This window comes from Malus domestica, chromosome 13 (assembly GCF_042453785.1).
Source record: "Malus domestica chromosome 13, GDT2T_hap1".
Classification (NCBI taxonomy): Eukaryota; Viridiplantae; Streptophyta; class Magnoliopsida; order Rosales; family Rosaceae; genus Malus; species Malus domestica.
The window spans coordinates 4,614,942-4,634,393 of record NC_091673.1 but is presented as its reverse complement, the minus strand read 5'-3'; the positions used below and the strand labels follow the sequence as shown (position 1 = coordinate 4,634,393).

General features: G+C 37.7%; 1 protein-coding gene across 1 annotated transcript; it reads right to left on the bottom strand.

Moving 5' to 3' along the window:
* Window positions 1-2,201: 2,201 nt before the first annotated feature.
* MYB32 (transcription factor CSA) lies at window positions 2,202-4,798 on the bottom strand. Its single transcript, XM_008391235.4, has 3 exons — window positions 3,952-4,798; window positions 3,129-3,671; window positions 2,202-2,836 (listed from the first exon to the last, which is right to left on the bottom strand). The coding sequence occupies exons 1-3, from the start codon at window positions 4,439-4,441 to the stop codon at window positions 2,511-2,513; spliced, it is 1,359 nt and encodes a 452-aa protein (XP_008389457.1). The 5' UTR covers window positions 4,442-4,798; the 3' UTR covers window positions 2,202-2,510.
* Between the last annotated feature and the right edge of the window lie 14,654 nt (window positions 4,799-19,452).

Sequence of the window (19,452 nt, the reverse complement as noted above, 5' to 3'; positions counted from 1 at the left end):
GAATGAGGGGGGCTTTGGCCGAAGAACCTCCGATGCCAAAGTTAGAATTTAGAGAGAATGAGTGTTTAGGGAATTTTGAGATTTTTGCCAAAGTGTTGGAATAGCTTTTTGGTGAGAATGGGTGCCTATTTATAGGGCTAAGCTTTGCCCAATTTTCCCAAGGTGTGGCCGGCCACTAATGGGTTTTGGTGGTTATAGTTTTGGCTTAATTAGCCAATTTATTGGCTAATTAAGTGTAAAAGAAATAAATAGGAGGTTACAAAATTGAATAGTTGTGTAAATAGGGTAATAAAATGGAAAAAAGTGTGAAAAACAAGGGAGAAAGGGGGTGGCCGGTCAATCACTAATTTTGGGATTGAGTGGGATATATGTTGTGGTTATTTGGATGTTTTAATTGATGTTTAATGGATTAATTGGGTAATTAATCCATTAATTAACCAATTAATATAATTTTGGAATAAATATTTTGGAGGTTACGGGATTTGATGAGATGAATATTGAATTGTTACCTTTTTGGAGCATTTTTGAGCTGCTCGCGTGTAGGAATCTCGGTGTGTCTCAATGGTAGTTTGGTCCTCTTTTACTAAAAAATTCATGTATCGCCTTGTTATTATTTTTGGCTCCACAATGAAGATGGATCTATTGTGCGCCAAGTTGAGGTAAAAAGCATTAGAGATGAAGCTCTTGTTGTGGGCGACAACCAGGTCTCTGTTTTGGCTTCAAATTTTCCTGGTTGCCGCGGGAATTCTAGATATTACACCGATGCTTTCATATCATCTTGTCCATCGTCTGATGGTAATAAACCATGTGATCGTGATTTGTTGTCTTTCTGATTGATCTTTCGTACTAGTCTCGTTACTTTCCCCATTCAATAACAAGGAGAAGAACATCACACACCCTACTATTCATAGCTTCCCTGATTCATTATTTTTTCCGTTACAAGTAAATAAACATGCCATGTACGGGTTGAAATCTAGTTTTGCTATGAAGTTCAGTTGACACATTATGCAACCTCATATTGACTTGGCCCCAAGCGGAGGAGTTCTTCGGTCTCCATGCCCGAATTACATGGTTGTTCGGCCAAAAACCCATCACTGGGACTAGGAGAGCGTGGGAGGGTCTAGGTGGGATGTTTTTGTGTCTAGGGCGGATGTGTGAGGTGGAACGAGTTGCCACGGCCAATAATTTCTCACCCAATTGAGGGGTGATTTGAGAATCCAACATTCTGAACAAGTTGGTCATGCGATACATTCATATTGGTAACAAGTGACAACAAACTTAAACTCATTGGAATCTTGTACGAAGGCCAAGGCCCAAATACTAGTTAAGCCTTGTGAGACCTCCTCCATCAATCTCAAGTCTCAGCTGACGTGGATTGAGAGCTTTCAAGTCGAATTCCATCGATGCATGGAGTCTGGAACCAGGACCACTCAAATATTTTCCTGTTCTGGGCGACAGACATTTGAAACAAAACTTGCGTACGAAATCTCAGTGTAATCGTGTTTTACATTACTGAACCAGTTCAATACGTATTGGATTGGATTGGAATAGGCGACTTTGAGTGTGCATTACTTTCCACTGACGTTACTTGTTCCAGGCTTTCAGAAATATCCGTAATATCCTTTGGAAATCCTGGACTCTCATGCCCTATCCTATCCATCCCTCAGCAAAATAGTAATAAGTACTATTTAACACAGTTCCAAACGGCTACTCCCATGTGCATTGAGCGAATTCTCTCTCTCTCTCTACCCCTCACGGTAAGATTAGCATAGGTTAGGATAGTCTTCAGTTGCAGAAATTGTGCCTGAGTTTTTCAGTCCCCGTGGGAAAGAAAAGGATGTTCCAAATAGTTCTAATCCAATGACCCTATTATTATCTTTGTTTACCTCATCATTTCATCATCATCCCTATTTTATCACCTTTTCCCCTATTTAATTTCTTAACCTTTACTCAAACAAATACAAAATTTGATAAGATAGTGATTTTCACTTTCGTTTTATCCTTCTTTAACCTTTTTTACTCATTCTCTTGTTAACATCGTTTAGTTCTCTCTTGATTTATTCAAGGGTTAGGGGATACAAAAGGAATGCGAAAATCGCTTCTACCATATTTTAAGTTAGTTTGATCTTCATTCTCTTGAGCTCCTTGGAAACTATTATAGAGAATGATGAAAAACATGAAAAAAAAGTGACAAGTCAATGTGTGACAATAATCTAATTTATTGGATCACCTTTTGGTAAGGGGGTCTCATGTGAGAGTTTGGGGGTACATTGAAAAAGATGGTGGTGGGATATGACTAAAAAGGGGATGATGCAGATTTTTCACTGTCAGCTGAGCTTAACTAAAACAACAAGCCTTCTCTCTTTTTTCTTTTTTTTCCTCTAATTGCTTCATAGTTTTTCTTGGACCACAAACACATTGTGCCTCTTTTTCTTCTGATGATTCAAGTGAAGAAAATAAAAAAAATAAAAAATAAAATAAAAAAAACCCTTTTCGGCTGAGTTCTAACTTCATGTGGCTCCTACCCCAAGAAAATCAATGAAGGGCGGTGGCTGAATGCTCGTCTCACGGCGGCTGCTGCCGCCGCCGCTGCCAACAACTCTGTCAGCAGCTGATGCTGATGGTGAGGGCTTGCCGCCTGAAAATTGACATGAAGAATCTGAGTACTTTTGATGAACAAGGCTGTGGAAGTTTGACTGTTGCATTGTCATCACATTCATGTTTGGAGGTGGATGGTGGGTATACATACCCCCATATGAATGACCCTCCATCTCACCTGAACCATCCCAACATTGGTTCTGGCTCATCATCCCCATCACCTCATTGCTCTTCCGACCTGCAATAACACAACCACCATTATGTGTTTGAGACTTTGCTGCAACTGGGACATCCTTGTGTCTAACCCAAGTTAATTATACACATGAGAATACATGATTATATATAGGATGACATTTCAGATTTAAGTTAACCCAAGTTAATTATCCCAAGTTAATCATACACGTGATAATGCGTGATTATAGACTGAGATACGGCTAGTATGACATTTCAGATTTAAGTGATCTTATTGGAAGAGAGTTTTAGACAAATGGAAAGGTGATAAATTAAAAAGACTAAGCACAATGACATACCACGGAAGAATTCAGGAGTTTGTTGTGAACAAAATCCACTATTATTATAAGAAAGCAACTTTTTTCTTGCGATTGCTTCTTCTTCCACACTAATCAAGTTTTGTGAACCATTTGAGCCATAATAATCAGCCCCATAACCAACAACACCATCATAGCTTGTTCCATATGAAAAAGAAGATATAGAACCACTGCCGCCGAGGCCGCCATTGGGGAGACTGAGACCATTATAAGGTGGCGGAGGTTCAGTACTCCTCGAGGCTGCATTGAAGCTTGGATTTTCCTCCATGCTTCTGTAAACAGTTTGGTTTAGCTTCCTCCTCCGATAAGCACTGGATTGCTCTCTGTACTTCCTGGCCATGATAACATGCCAATGGTTCTTCACAGCATTATCAGTTCTTCCAGGAAAGAGCCTGGCTATCATGGCCCACTTGTTGCCATATATTCTATGAGCTTGCATTAGTCTTTCTTCTTCCTCCTCAGTAAAAGCTCTTCTGTTGATTCTTGGGTCCAGCTGGTTAAACCATCTTAATCTGCAGCTCTTACCTTTTTAACAAACACAAATATGCAAAAACATATGAATTATTCTAGATTAGAGTGAAAATCGTGAAATCAAAGAGAAAACATAGCAGTGATTCGTTTTCTCGTGCACTTCTCATCTGATTTATTCTTCTTTTTTTGTTGTTGTTGAAATCTGGTTTATTCAATCCAAGAGTTCAGGTAAAATAGGAGAGTGCGGTGGAAGAACGCGAGTGTGAAAATCAATTCCAAAAAGAAGACATAACTACAGACAAAAGGACTAAACAATCTCTCACATTTTTCTTACCTGATCTTCCTTCCAGCTTCTCTGCAATAAGGTTCCAGTTCTGAGGGCCATAAAGAGCCACAAGTTCCTTGAGCTTGGAATCCTCAGCAGGCCTCCAATGCCCTCTGGCACACAGTTTTGATTGCCCACTTTCTGTTTCCTTCTCACTAACTTTCCCCCCACTCTCGTTAGGATTCTTATCATGATCACTGCTGATATAATCTGAGCCCTTCATGTCACTGCTGTTGTGGTGATCCTCATAACTTCTGGTAGAAGGAAAACCCCAGAATGCCCTTCCATTTTCTGGTTCAGAAATCTTAGAGATGTAGCTGCTGTCCTGCGAAGAAACTGATGAGTATACTCCAAACTTGGAGCTCAGAGAAAGAGAGCCCATATCGGCATAAACCATTCCCATTGAAGAAGAAGAAGAAGAAGAAGAAGAAGAGGAGGAGAAACAGCTTAAGGTATTAGGGGTTTCTGTTGCATATATAGCACCATTGTTGGCCATCATTTTCTTACATTGAAGAACTGTTACAAAGTCATGTTTGAAAAGGATTGGAAAAATAAATTGGAAGCAAAAGAGAGAGAGAGAGAGAGAGAGAGAGAGAGCGCGCGCTAGTGAAAGCTAGGTAGGAAGAGCAAGGAGTGTGTTTGCAGGCGAGAAAACTAGAAACAGCAAAAATAGCAAATAGTGTTCAGAAACCTACACGGCCTCTCACCTCATCAGTCTCACTGACTGTGTGGGGGTGGTGGAAAGAGGAGAGAGGAGAGAGAGAGAGAGAGAGAGAGAGCGAGGGAGAAGTGCTTTTAAGTAGTTAACAACCCTGACTGACCCTGACCCTAAAATTTAACAAGCTCCTACTACTATTTTATTGTTGTTCTCCTCTTTTTCTTTTTAACAAATCCCACATCACTCACACGTGTGAAAGTGAGGCCTACACTCTCTCTCTCTCTCTCTCTCTCTCTCTCTCTCTCTCTTTATGGTGATGGGGTTGAAAGTTGAAGGGTTCTTCTTAGGCTGTCTCTCTCAAGATTGACAAGGAAGACTCTTAATGTGATGTATGCTCGCTTGGGCTTGTGCTGGTCTAGACACGCCCCCCTTCTCTTTTCAAACCGCAGATTGAAGAGCACTTTGACACAAGAACCCTTCCTGTTGGACACCAGTAAACAAGGTAGGCCAGCTAGCCCTCCATCTTATCACTCAACATATGAAAAGATTTTTGCGTGCGATCGATCTCGTTATATACAATACGTTATGTATATATTTCTCTTATCACTTGATAAGAGACTCTTATGTATGTATTTATTCTTATGTATGTGTTTATATTTTATGTATGTACAGAAATAAGAATGGACACATAATTATAAAGATAAGACCGGCTTTTTCTGGCAAGATGAGACCCCCCTGTTTAACTAGAGTTGGGGGAATTTACCTTGGGTTTCAGTTAACCACCTGAAGTTGACCCAACGACCATCACCAAACCCCATTTGGCCATGAATTATTTGCCTTGATTTTTTCATGTCCCTTCTTTCACAACTATTATAACAGTTCTGAAAGGCCACTTCCTTAACGTCATTCTAAACCCCACCTCTCCACATATCTCTACCTCTCTCTCTCTCTCTCTCTCTCTCTTACGGAGAGGACGGGTGTTCACGAATCATGTGCCCAGGAGGCAACAATTTCATTATTTATGGATTCCATATATAATCCAAGATTCTAATGACCTTATTCTGTATAAGCAAAAGATTCCAATGACTTCGAATCATCAGCTAATTAAACAAACACTGCTGAATAATCTATCTTTTATATATAAAAAATGATATTTGAGATGAATGAATCGGACATAAATTTCGCATGCATAGATAAACAGTCATAACATAACACCTCAAGAATAAAAAGAATAAAAACAACCCAATATCAGATAACCCTGATTTGGTTTTATTTATTTTGAAAGTCTAGCCGTTCAAACACTCTGAATATTCATAGACTGAAGTAATTTAGAAAAATCCTTTACTATAAGATTGTTCGATAATTATTTCATTTTTAGTTTTTATTTTCATTTTTTTTTAACTTAAAACTTGTTAAGTAACTACTTTAGGATTTAGCTTAAAATAAATGAAATCTACTTTCTTAAGTTTACTTGATTTTCTGTTTTTAATTTTCTTTCTTTAGAAAAAATAATTTAAAAAAAAAAAAAACCAAAGAAACGATGCACGTTTGTGTGTCGCTACTCTCTCAGTCTCTCACTGGACTAGCTCATTGCTCATGCCTGTACTTAGCATTTAAGGTCCATGTATGTGCATGTGATCATGCTTATGAGATCCCTGCTGGCTGGGCTTCTTCATGTCATCATATCCATGGAGACCCCACGTTCGGAAGCTGCAAAACAAAACTAACTTCTAATATGCCCATGTCATACATATTCATCCACATAACCAACGACTAAATAAACCAAAAGTTAATTTGCATGCCTAAAATTCAATTTAGATTACAAACAAACTTAGACACTACTACTCTCATCAGCGAGACAGAGTCTGTTCAATTACTGAGTGGACTTGGTCAGACAATTAGGGTTTAAACATAGATATATAACATCATGGTTAAGTAATAAGTGAGACAAAGACAAGGGTATTACTATACGAGACCGGTTTTGCAAAAGATGACAGGATGGATTAGTTATGTATTAATTAGTACACAACGTAATGTTGTTAATTGGGACATGAGTAAAATTGGGGGGGTAATACTAATAGAAACGATCTCCAGAAATTCACAGAACCCCACTTATCGTTAGATCTTTCAAAAGACAAAGGATCACTTGGTCCTCGACTTCTCAGACCATGCATGTGTGATGTGTGTGTGTTTGTGGGGGGTGGGGGGCGCGCGTGTGGGCATTTAAACATGGGAGTTTTAACGAAAAGTGTGTTTGTGGGGGGGGGCTACGGTACTGTTCATTTTAACGAAAAACCACATTTTTACACTAAAAAGTCAAACCTGGTACTATTCACTTTACTCTTTATTTTGTCCTTATCATTAAAACTCAAAATTTTCAAGTCTTTTTCATTAGTTTTCCTTTTAAACATTGACAGGTACAATTGAACAGTACTTATTAGTGTAGAGAATATATTGTTCCCATCACCGTGTGTGGTTTTTGGGGGAGGGGGGGGGGGGGGCGCGCGCGCGCGCGTGGGCATTTAAACATTGACAGGTAAAATTGAACAGTACTTATTAGTGTAGAGAATATATTGTTCCCATCACCATATCTCTCGTATCAACTGCCTTCTCTCACACCTTCTGTGCTTTCTTTTGTTTTCTTCTCCCTCTGCCAGTCTGCCCCTCCCCACGTGTGACCCATGTTTGCACGTGTATAACCTAAATCTCAGACTCTGCATGAGGGGAACTTTGGCATAATTGCCCCAAAAATAAAATGAATTCAACTGAAGGTATGTAAAAAACTATACACTAATGATGGTTTAATTTGTGAAACTAAATATGTTAAATAGAACAATGACACAAATATTGCAGCTTGAGGAAAGATACGATATTTATTAAAATCGATGAAAATTGAACCAGAAATAGATTACAAAAGTAAACCTCAGTTAAAAAAACTTTGCGGTGACTTTGAACATGGTCTAATTACAAAACAATTTATATATAACATATACAAAAGAAAGAAAATGGGAATAAATAAATTATATAGTATTCAGATGTTCAGATAGAAGAAGGCAAATAGGAGATATGAAACATACAGATTGATGTTTAAAAGCTAGCTGTAAAGCCTATGACTCTGTGGAACTGTTTGAAAGCCTGTAATCCTGAATTCACCGAGCTCAGATCTTATGCTTAAGTTCATGTGTAAGTGTTTAATCAATGCAGAAAAAAGATGTCTTCATAGCCCTAGGCATAGCCAATGTACTCATTATCTCTGTTTGGTTTTCATTTTATTTTAGGAAAACTGGTCATTATAGGACAACTGCAAATAGTTTTTGCTCAAATAAGAAGAAAAAAATCCAACGATCAACACGGGACATAACATGTGAAATGTTCAAAAGGTCTAACATACATATCATGTATTTAACAGTAAGAATTTGCATTTGGAAAATGAAATTGAATTGAAGATTGTCGATCGATTGCGTAGGGATATATTTAGGGCATATAAGATATTTTTCGTGTCAAAGTTCAGGTTGGTAGTGTGGATTTTCCTATTTCAGCAACATATTTTTATAATTGTCCATACAACATCCAATTTCTCTAATTTTATCACTTATTATTATCTTTTTCTTCAGTTCATACTGTCATGACAATCCTTTTTTTTTTGTCGGCTGTGAGTGTGCACATATTGTGTATGACATATGCATGTATAAGAATGAGGCAGGAAAGTGTTATGTAAAAAGATGGAAGAGTTTGTTATATATTGAGGGCAAGTTAATGAAAGAACATGCTTCTGGGATGATCCATGTAAAGACATGGGAATAGGCTGGCTTGCTGGCTCATGTAATAAGGCAGCCAGAAACGCATGAAAGAAAGGGTCACAAAAGGTTGATATATTAGATGTCCCACAATATAATTTGTAGGACTGTTGTATAAGATTCTACTGAGTCTGTTCCCTTGGAACTACATGCAAAAGAAAAACCAGTAATGTCTTAGTTCCTATAGGTAACGTTTGGTACGTGGGACATGACAGAACAGAATGAGACGAGTCGTTCCGTCCCACGTTTGGTGCACCTAAAACGGGTGGAACACGCTGTTCCACGGGACAAATTTTTGGTGAATTTTCGTTCCACCTCACCCTCCTGGAACGACTCGTTCCACATCCATGGAACACAAAATTATAACCTCTCTGTCTCCTTCTTCTTCCTCCTTGTTTCCATCCAAGGGCATCTTTGCTCCCTCTCCATTCCTTCCCGTCCCATCTCATCCCGTCCCATTCTGTTCCGTCTCGTCTGCATACCAAACGATATCATAGGTTACTCTCCCTCCACTCCCCCAAGTCAGGGTATCTTCCAAGGTCCATAGCTGAAGGAGGTCTAGTTAAATGAGTAGCTATTTTAGCTTTGTGAATTTAGGTAGGAGAGGAAAAGCTAAATTTTTACTAAACATTAAAAAATACAAAAATTTAATTGTTTGTGGACTTGAAGAGAAGACAAAGATTTGGGTTGTTAAGTTTAGAAAAAAGTAATATTTAAATATTTTAACTTAAGCTAAACCAGTTAGTATCGTTGGAAGCATGGAAGAAAATGCCGATAATATCGGCGAAATATCGCCGATATTATCGGTTGTTCGCGCAATGGATATTTAAATAGGTATCCAAATGGTTTTCGTCAAAATATCGCGATATTATCGATAATATCGCGATATATTCGATATTATCGAAACAATCTCGTCGAAAAGGCAGCCGAGGCTGCGTCATCCCACTACCCAGATCTATTGCAGACTCAGACCTAAGATATGCGCCTCAACGACGCCGATTCCGCCGCCGTTGTCGAAGTCGCGACGAAAGAGCTCGCGGAACGGATCGTAGTTGTAGATCCGGAACCCGTGGTATGTCCCCACGGCGAAGCAGGCGTGGTCTTGGTTGAAGCAGACATGGAACAGAGACGGAGGCGAGCGCGGCGCCGGCGGGGAGGGCTCCGGGGGGGAGGAGAATGGGTGGTTGTTGTGTTGGTTGAGGTTGGGGTTTGGGGGCAATTGGGGGTCGTGGTGGTCGTCGCTGGAGTCAACGACAGAGGCGGAGATGAAAGAGTGCGAAGAGAGAGAGAGAGAGAGAGAGAGAGTGAGAGCAGAGATGAGAGAGTACGAAGGCAGAGGCGGAGGTGAAAGAGTGCGAAGAGAGAGAGAGAGTGAGTGAGAGCAGAGATGAGAGAGTGCGAAGGCAAAGGCGGAGATGAAAGAGTGCGAAGGCAGAGAGAGAGTGAGTGAGAGCAGAGATGAGAGAGTGTGAATAATATGCGGTGGTTGTGCAAGTTGAGGACTCAAAAAATTGGGTAATGTGAGATAGCAGATGTTGACGTTTTTGGATAGTTTAAAAATTGAAAACCATGGACTTTGAGATGGTTTTAATCATGAAAACCACCCAAGGTGGATGGGTGATGGGAAATAGCAAGGTGAGATGGACGGTTTATAAAGTGGAATATATATATATATCTTATATAAATTATAAATTATTGTTTTCGATTACAATTTTACATAATTTAAGAGCATCTTCAATATAAATTTTAAATAAAACCCCCACAACCATATAATTCTTAAATAAATAAATAAAGGGTAATAAGTCACTCATGTATCATACCATGTAATGTATAAAGTGTAAAATGTTATACTAATTCATAATATATAAATGATTATGGTTTGTTTAAACTTCTTTTATTAATTACTACATATTTTCTACACTCACAATGTTTGCCAGCTCGCTATATAATCAACTTAAATCAGTTAAATCCATCATGCAATGCATTTTCTTTCAATTTTTTGTGATAAACTAATAGATAATTGACTAAATAAACATCCTGCAAAGTTTCAATAAAAATTTCCAAGTTTTTCTTACAATTTCCGTGGTTTCCATGTAATTTTTATCGATATCAATATTATCCCGATATTTCCATCGATATTTCCGATATTACCGATATTTTCTTCCTTGGTTGGAAGTAGTGGCTAGCCAATTAACATTTGGGTCACTAGCTAGAATAACAAAAAATTATTTGGTATTGTTGGAGAAGCTCTAAGAAGATCCCGACAAATCTAACCAGCATGATTGGATTTTTCCAAGGCAAAAATGATGAACTCAAATTTTATCCTTTTGTTTTTGGAACAAATGATACTTGTACCCAACAATATTAATGGATAGGGTAAATTACATTTTACCTCTTCAGGTTCGTGGTCGATTTCAATTTCTTACAACATCTTGAAAACATTTCAATTTAATACATTTACTTATCATTTTATTTTAATTTCATACAACCGTTAAAAAATATGTTAAGCTAACCGTTAAGTGATGACGTGGCAAATATGAGGTCCCTATTTGTGCTGACGTGGTTGTCACATTTGTGCCACATGGCTAAACACTTAATAAAAAATTTAAAATATTAAAATAATTAATTAAAGAAAAGTTTTAAAAAAAAACCTAGAACCCTCATTCGTCTTCCCCATCTGAGCACCCCTCCATCCCCTCCACCCCTTCCACGACTCCACCCTTCCATCCCCACCGCTCGAGCACCCCTCCATCCCTTCCACCCCCTTCTTCTTCCCCACTTGAGCAACCCCTTCTCCCATCCCCCATCACCCACCCGAGCCACCCTTTCTCCGATCCACTCATCCCTCTTCACCTCCCCGACTCCCTCTCCTCCACTCTCTTCACCTCCTTTTCCTTATCTCTCCCCAAATCAACTTGCACCCAACCCTAATCCCCAAAATTTTATTAGCCCCAATTTTATCCCTAATTTTGGGCGACAAGGGAACTAAACAAAGCCCCGAGTATCGAGGGAACCAGAAGAGGATGAGGAGACACGACGGAGGTAGGAGACGTCTTTAAGAGAGCAACGAAGGAGTTTGAGATGGGGGAGAAGAGGTGATGGGCTTTGTCTGGGGGAAAATTTTTATGGGGGAACGGGGTGAAGTCGTGGATAGGGATGACAATTTAACCTGTCAAATTCGATCCCCGCAAGTAACCAATCCGAAATGGTTTGGTTTTGGGGATGGCACATCCAAACCCATACCCGAAACCAAACCATTTCATCTATGAATAAAAAAATATAAATATTTTTTATATGAAAAAGGATTGTTAATAATCATGCATTATTAAATATGAAATTAATTATTTACTTTTATATCATTAATAATAAGAATTATATGCTTATAATTTTTAAGAGTGTAAATGTTTTCTTAATAATATAAATTTTTAATATTACTTATTAGATGCATTGTGTCAATTGTATTAATAATAGCAATTTATTTAATATCATTTTTTAATATTCTTCATTTAGTTAATAATATAAATAAACATATAAATATCATAATGGGGAAAACAATTCCTCGATCAAAAATCCGTCACCCGACGGGTTTGGTTATGGGAAAAACTCATTCGGAGATTCTACAGGTTCGGGTATGGTGATGGCACATCCAAACCCAATCCTCCCCATTGCCATCCCTAGCCGTGGAGGGGGTGGAGGGGATGGAGGGGTGCTCGGGTGAGGAAGACGAAGAGAGGTTCTGGGTTTTTTTTTAAAATACTTTTATTTAATTAATTATTTTAATATTATAAATTTTTTATTAAGTGTTTAGCCACGTGGCACAAATGTGGCAGCCACGTCAATACAAATGGGGACCCTATATTTGCCACATCATCACTTAACGGTTAATTTAATAGATTTCTTAACAGTTGTATGAAATTGAAATAAAATGATAAATAAATGTAAGAAATTGAAATGTTTTAAAGATGTTATAAGAAATTGAAGTAAAATGTAATTTACTCTAATGGATAATAGTTGATGCAACAATTTACAGATGGTTTCTAAAACATTGGATAGGATTGTAAATATAAGTATAAGAAAAAATGAAGCATAGACTAGAGTGTTGGATATGAAGCATATGGAAATGGAATCGCAGTCAACTTTGTCTGAGGACACAAGCTGGGAATATGGAAACAACTATTAGAGAGGGTTGTCTGGAAATTCAGGAACTTGACCGTCAAACCGCTTTACATACTGTTACTATTCCATATTTTTAATAGGGAACTTCAACTAAATGCTCATAGTATTATTTATTTTAACGAAAAATCTTATTTTTATACTAAAAAGTCAATCATGGTATTATTTACTTTACACTTTATTTTGTCCTTATCGTTAAAACTCAAAATTTTCATGTCATTTTCATTGGTTTTCATTTTTTAATATGAATGCAAGGCAAACTTAATTCATATATTATTAGGCACACTTAGGGGGCGTTTGTTGCGCCGGACTATCTGGGACTGAACTAGCTTCAAGGACTAAGCTGGATTGGCTTAGACTAGACTAAGCTGGACTAACTTAGTGAAGCGTTTGGTGCAGTGTTGGACTAAGAAGCTGGATAAGAACAAATTCTAATATTATATTATTTAATATATAAATTATTAATATTTTATTATCATCTAGGTGACCGGAGATGACGAGAAGTCTATCAGGAGTGGTTGTTGAGCATGATGAGGACGAGAGAGGATAGTCTTAGCTAGTCCCATGGTTATTGGGGGGTCTCGCTAAGACCTCTTAGTGAAGGGTTTTGTCCATACTAGTCCCTTTTAGTCTCATTAATGTTAGTCCCAGCATAGAACAAACACAGTATTGGACTAACAGCTAGTCCAGTCCAGTCCAGTCCCACTTAGTAAGGGCAAACAAACACCCCCTTAAGGTATAGTGTTAAGTGAATAAACTAACGTTATAACATGAATAGTTAAGACTAACAACAGTATATATTGATGATGATATCTAAGCGCATACATGGATGATAATGATGTTCGTATGTAAGCATGTATGATGATGATGATGATGATATGAGTATATACATGGCAACAGAAGCCCAAGAACAAAAAGTCTACAAGACTAGAACCTCTTCAGTCAATCAGGATATATAGAAGGTAGGGCGAGCAAGCTAGCTAATTGCAGTGCGTGCTCAGAACTCCAACAAAGGGGCTACAACTCTATGATCTCCGCATTTCATCACTACACCAGCTAATGAAGTCATGTATAGCTAGATGTTTCCAGATATTAATAGTACTACTGCATATACATACATTATGAGAGAGAGAAAGAGAGAGAAAGAGAGAGAAATTACTTGTGAGTCAAAATAGACATAACGGGGTGCTAGTTAGTAAAACTGACTGACTGGGGAGTGAATTATCCAAAGAAGGGGGAGGCATCCAAAGCCATATGATGCCATAAGTAGATAGTAAAGGTCGACTGTCAATTTGTCATAGGCGTTAACAGTCGGTAATAAAGCTCACTTGAACATGACGTACCACTCTCATTTCTTCGCAAATTCACCACCCCCATATATGGTAAATAAAGGTTGGTTTTCAGTTTTTACCCCTCTTTTCCATGATTCGTTAAAAAAATATATATTGTTTACTATAATTTAATTGGATCCCTCAGTCTCTCAGTCTCTCTTTGCTTGTTCAAATTAAAATCCCTGTGAATATCTGATTCAATAGTACTACGTACTCATCAGTAACGTGAAAAATATCAGAGGGTACAGTTAGGAAAGGGCCAAGGGAATAGGGGTATAGTTGGGAATTTGGGGTTTTTTTATTTTATTTTTGTACAGTAATAATGTGGGGTGTATGATGTATCAGTGAATCTGCGCGTGTAAGAAGTTAAGTAACTGAGAGTCTGAGAGGTGGAAGAAGAGAAAAGGACAGAGGGGGTTGATTTTGTTTAAGATTTTCTTTCATTGACTGGGAAAAAGACACAGCTTTGTGTACATTGAGGAATTGTCCCTGTACCCTATACTTTTAGGTTTAGGGTTTCCCTTCTTTCATTTCTTTTTCTTATTTCTCTTATTTATATTTCTTCCCATGCATATATATGAACGACAGATGAGACATTTTAATATGTTCTGAAATATCTCATGCTTCATGATTTTTGGCCGTTAAATAAAAATACAATGAGCAACATTTAACAAGTGAGTGACATAGGATAACCGATTTCAAAAAAGTGTATATACCTGCTGAGGCGCCGGTCTAGAACACCTAATCTTCCTAGGTCGCGTCCCACGTAGATAGAAAATAGATAACTTTCATTTTTTTTAATAAATTGTAAGAGACATGTTGCATACTTAAATGAATACATAGTATATCTTTGCTCCCTATGTTTTCATTATATTCTAATACTTCATAATAAATATGTCATTCTATTTTGTAGTTTATGATGAAATTATATATATTTCAAATATAAATAGACACTTATTTATATGAAATATAATATACACTACAACATAATTGGTCTTTAGCAGAGCACAAAGGGCGCTGTAAACGGTTATTCACGGCGTGAGCCTCCAAGCAGTAAAAGCCCCTGTCGTAAAAGATGTTTTGTCAAATACGACGTTCGCTAGTAGCTGTGAATAATTTAAGCAAAACATGTCATAAATGTTCTTTAAGTTGTGCCTTGCGCGCCTTAATTGGTATTAGATACGGCATTAATGGAGTGTCGTAATATTGCAAAAGCAATTAGCATACATGTGTACTGTAATTTATATTTGATACGCGTTTATTGAGTGTCGTAATATTGTGAAGGCAATTACGGCATACGGCATACATCGTAAAAGAAGACTACCATTAACAATTACGGCTGATTTTGCATGCCATAGTTTACATTTATTTTAATTTTTATTTTTAACAATTCATTTTAGATGGACCTCACTTCATAACATCTAAATTAATATTGTAAGGAGTACAATAAAAAGATAACAATAATCATCGTAAACGCATTAAACTCTATAAAAAGATAACAATAATCATCGTAAACGCATTAAACTCTAAATACTTAGATTAATTAGGAAAAATTGTCAATTACATTACAATTGGAAGTTTACAAAAAACCTGAGTTGTTTTGTTCCTCTTACAACTTATGCACATCCTAAAGCTAATAGAGGAAACTAATGATGACCATAAGGCAACATCATACCAAAAAGCAATATCCCATGCACACCCTCCATCTCCATGTTCATGGAGCAACCAATTTCATCACAAAAGAGCACTATACCAAGAAGGAAGTGTTAAGCTAATTCTCAAATCTGTAAGACCAAAATATAAGGCAACATCATACCAAAAAGCAATATCCCAAGCACACCCTCCATGTTCATGGAGCAACCAATTTCATCACAAAAGAGCATTATACCTGACACACCCCGACCGGAATCGAGGCATGCTGGGCGTCACATGAGGGTGACGTAGCCATGAGCGCAAAGCAGAAGTTATAGTGATATGAAAATGTGAGTAATTAAAAACCAACTAGCTAACTTACACTAGACAAATATATAAGTGCAAGTGAAGGTATTTAAAGTGTAGATACACATATTCAGAGCATAGGTAACCTAAATGCAGTCCAACAGGCTAAGTATTAATTATGCAAGATATGAAAGAGATTCCTACATTAATTGAAGTTTGTCAGAACCGTCGTAGAGTCTTCATAAGCCACTAGTACGAACGTCTAACTAGAACCTGGAGGGCCCAAAACAGAAAACGTAAGTGGGCAAAAACAAAGCTTTTTAAAACCATTTCTCTTTCCAAAAATAATAACCCCTCACCGTAAAACCCGTATAATTTCCCAGAAAATAATAATACATACGTATGTAGAAATCATGCTCGAGAGTAGTGAAAACCAAGTATATGTCATGTCAAGTATCTCAGCAATGAAATAAGTAAGTCAGGTGAAATAAATCAATGTAGACTGATATGTCAGCCAGAGTCACCTAACGTGACCTGTACGGCTAAGCCTATAGCTCATCTACCAATTCTAGCACACTAGTCGGAACCACTTAATGTGGTATGTACGACAGGCTAGGTTTAAATAAATACGCTCAAGTCCTATGATCACATGAAGGTTGTGCGAAGTATTGTAAGTCACCTACGAGTCGGAACCACCTAATGTGGTCTGTACGATAGGCTGGCACCTGCCTTGGATTCAAGGTGAGCGTGTGGTGCGAGAGGTGAACGATCACGTGAAGACTAGGCTCTAGCCTCAGGCGGAGCACTAACATCGGGGTGTAGGATAATGAACACTAAATGCATCTAAACATAACCATACACACTGTAATTACTATCATCAATATGCACTCACCTGAAGCTTAACTGAGCGTCCACATCATAATGGAATATGCATATTATTCCATTATGCTATGGACGCTCAGGTAAGCTTCAGGTGAGTGCATATTGAATCATGTAATAACTTCTCATACGTTGCTCAATTGGGGCATTTGAATATACCATTGTGGCCTACTCAACACCACGAGCATCCATATTTTTAGAATTTTTTTTTGATGTCTCACTCGTCGGCCATGCGCAGGCACGTGTCTGGCACACTGACGGAATCCCTAACGGCATTGGGGAATATTCCGTTAAATAAAAGCATATTCCGTTAAATTTACCTGACGTCGTTAGTATATTCCGTCAAAGTTGATGGAATATTCTCTATCTTTTCCCGTGGATTCGCCGGAGTCGCCGTCTGTTATGCCAGAAACTGGAAAATTTTAAAACCTTAGTTTCTAATTCGTTTTTCAACCAAATTTCATGAATTTTATATGGATTTGAAGCTCTTAAAGAATAGAACACAACCATACCTATTTGAGGTCCTAAAACCAATGAAAGACGGTCAGAATAATTCTTGGAAAATCCGGCCACCCTTGCAACTTCTCGAAACCACAAGTCCCGACGTCAACTCTGTCCCAATGCTAGTCTAGGGTCTCTAAGAAGTTGAATAAAAGCTTCCTCGAGCCTTAAAACCTTGTGAGTCGTCCACGATTCACGAGTCTCAAATTCCCATCGTGCGGGAGTTCGTGGAACAACGGCTAAATCTCACCAAAACTAGAACCTATGGGTATGGTTAGGTTCGAAAGCTTGAGATGGGTGTGATGGTGATTTCCAAAAGCTCGATCCGTGATGTTTTTGTGATGATTGGGTGTATGGGTGCTACGGTGTACGAATGAGGAAAGGTCGAGAAGGTGAGGGAAAGAAGAAGGATGCGTACGTGTGTGGGTGCATGTGTGTGTGCACGGGATTGGTTAGCATAAAAGGATCACAAGCCCTGATTGGGCTGTGTGATTCAGGGCCTAACAATTGGTTCAAATGAAATAAAACAAGCCTAAAAATTCTAATTGGGTCCAAGGTTGTAGGAAAATAAGATGATTGGAAAATATGAAATAGTCAACCCAAAAATATAATTCCACCCAATCTCGCTCTAAAATCATCGTAACATTTTCGTTAAGGAACCAATTCGCCCCTAACTCACGTCGATGCGCTCGTGACGTCGAGTGCGATTTAATTACATCAGCAAGAAAATCAATTTAAATTTGAACATGTACATCCACGTCACCAAACCTCGAGGGTATTATCGTCACTTTACATACTTGGGGATATATATGTGTGTGTGTATATATATATAATAATAATAATAATAATAATTTGGGACGGATCGTCACAATACCAAGAAGGAAGCTTTGAGCTAATTCTCAAATATGTAGTACCAAAATATGAGGCAACATCATACCAAAAAGCAATATCCCAAGCACACCCTCCATGTTCATGGAGCAATCAATTTCATCACAAAATAGCACCATACCAAGAAGGAAGCGTTAAGCTAATTCTCAAATCTGTATGACTAAAATATATATAGCTAGTAAGTGAGAAAAAACAAGAAATAACTAAAGTAGAAATTGATATAAATTTAGTGAACCATCACAACCAAAATTAGTACATTTTAATCAAGAGCTAGTCAAATGAGATAGATTCGATTGGCCATGGGATTGTACTAAGGAGTGCATCGTCGAGAAGAAAAAACTCACGTGTTGGTCGAGGTAAGTTTATCCTAGATACAAGTATCTCAAGGACCCAAACTTTCCAATGATTTGGTCCAAGTGGCACAAAATGCACCAAATCTTGAGGATTTATGCAATTTCAGCAAGTGCAACAACTTTTCTAGTCCTTGTACAATTTAGTAATTTGCACTTAGTCCCTTGAGGTTTAGGAGAATTATGATTTAGATTACCATAAGAGGCATCAAGGTTGGAAGATTTAGCTTGAGGCTTGGAATAAGTAGCATGATGGTTTGCTGAAATAGCATGGTGATTGGCTGAATCATTTGGTAAGTTTTCAGATCCTTGATGATTTGTGCTAACACAAGGAGACTGCCATTAAAGTAGACCATAATTTATGAGTTTGATGCTAATTTAATATTTAATAATAATAATGAAGTGTATGAAAAATGTACTTACCAAGTTAGTATTTTTCCCCATCCGTCCAACTAGTAAGGAATCGACAATATTTTTCAAATCTTCCAACTTTTTTTCCAGCATAATAACTTTCTCACGATTATATGTTTGAACACAGGTGTTGCACCAAACCCAAGTCCCCTTACTCTACCTCTACGTTCGGGTCCAAGTGCTTTGGCAAGAGCATCATTCTTAACAGAGTTTTTATCAACATCTATTATATTCTTATTTGCTTCTTGTATTTTTTTCTACGATGAAAAAGCAAAATGTTAACTTATAAAATAAAAACTATAATACTAATACAAGTAAGTATAAATTGTTTCATTCATTACCGATACAGTTGCAACCTTTTCATTTAAAAATTCACCAAATTTCCTTGTGTGCCCATAAATCCATACATCTCCCCTTGTTATTGCATCAGGTGTTTCACTTTCTCTTATCTACATCATTAGAAATATAAAAAATAAAAAATAAAACACTAAGAGAGAATATTAGATCATAGTCTTCATACAGCAACACCACTCACAATTATGTTAAAAAGTTGTTGTGATGATGCATCTACTGATGCTGCATCA

Bases quoted from the DNA above. Each gene is read 5' to 3' on its own strand.
- MYB32 (XM_008391235.4), bottom strand. From the start codon at position 4,441: ATGATGGCCAACAATGGTGCTATATATGCAACAGAAACCCCTAATACC. The intron at 3,672-3,951 runs GTAAGAAAAATG...TTTGTTAAAAAG, and splicing joins GAAGCTGGAAGGAAGATCAG to GTAAGAGCTGCAGATTAAGA. The intron at 2,837-3,128 runs GTATGTCATTGT...GTGTTATTGCAG, and splicing joins AACTCCTGAATTCTTCCGTG to GTCGGAAGAGCAATGAGGTG.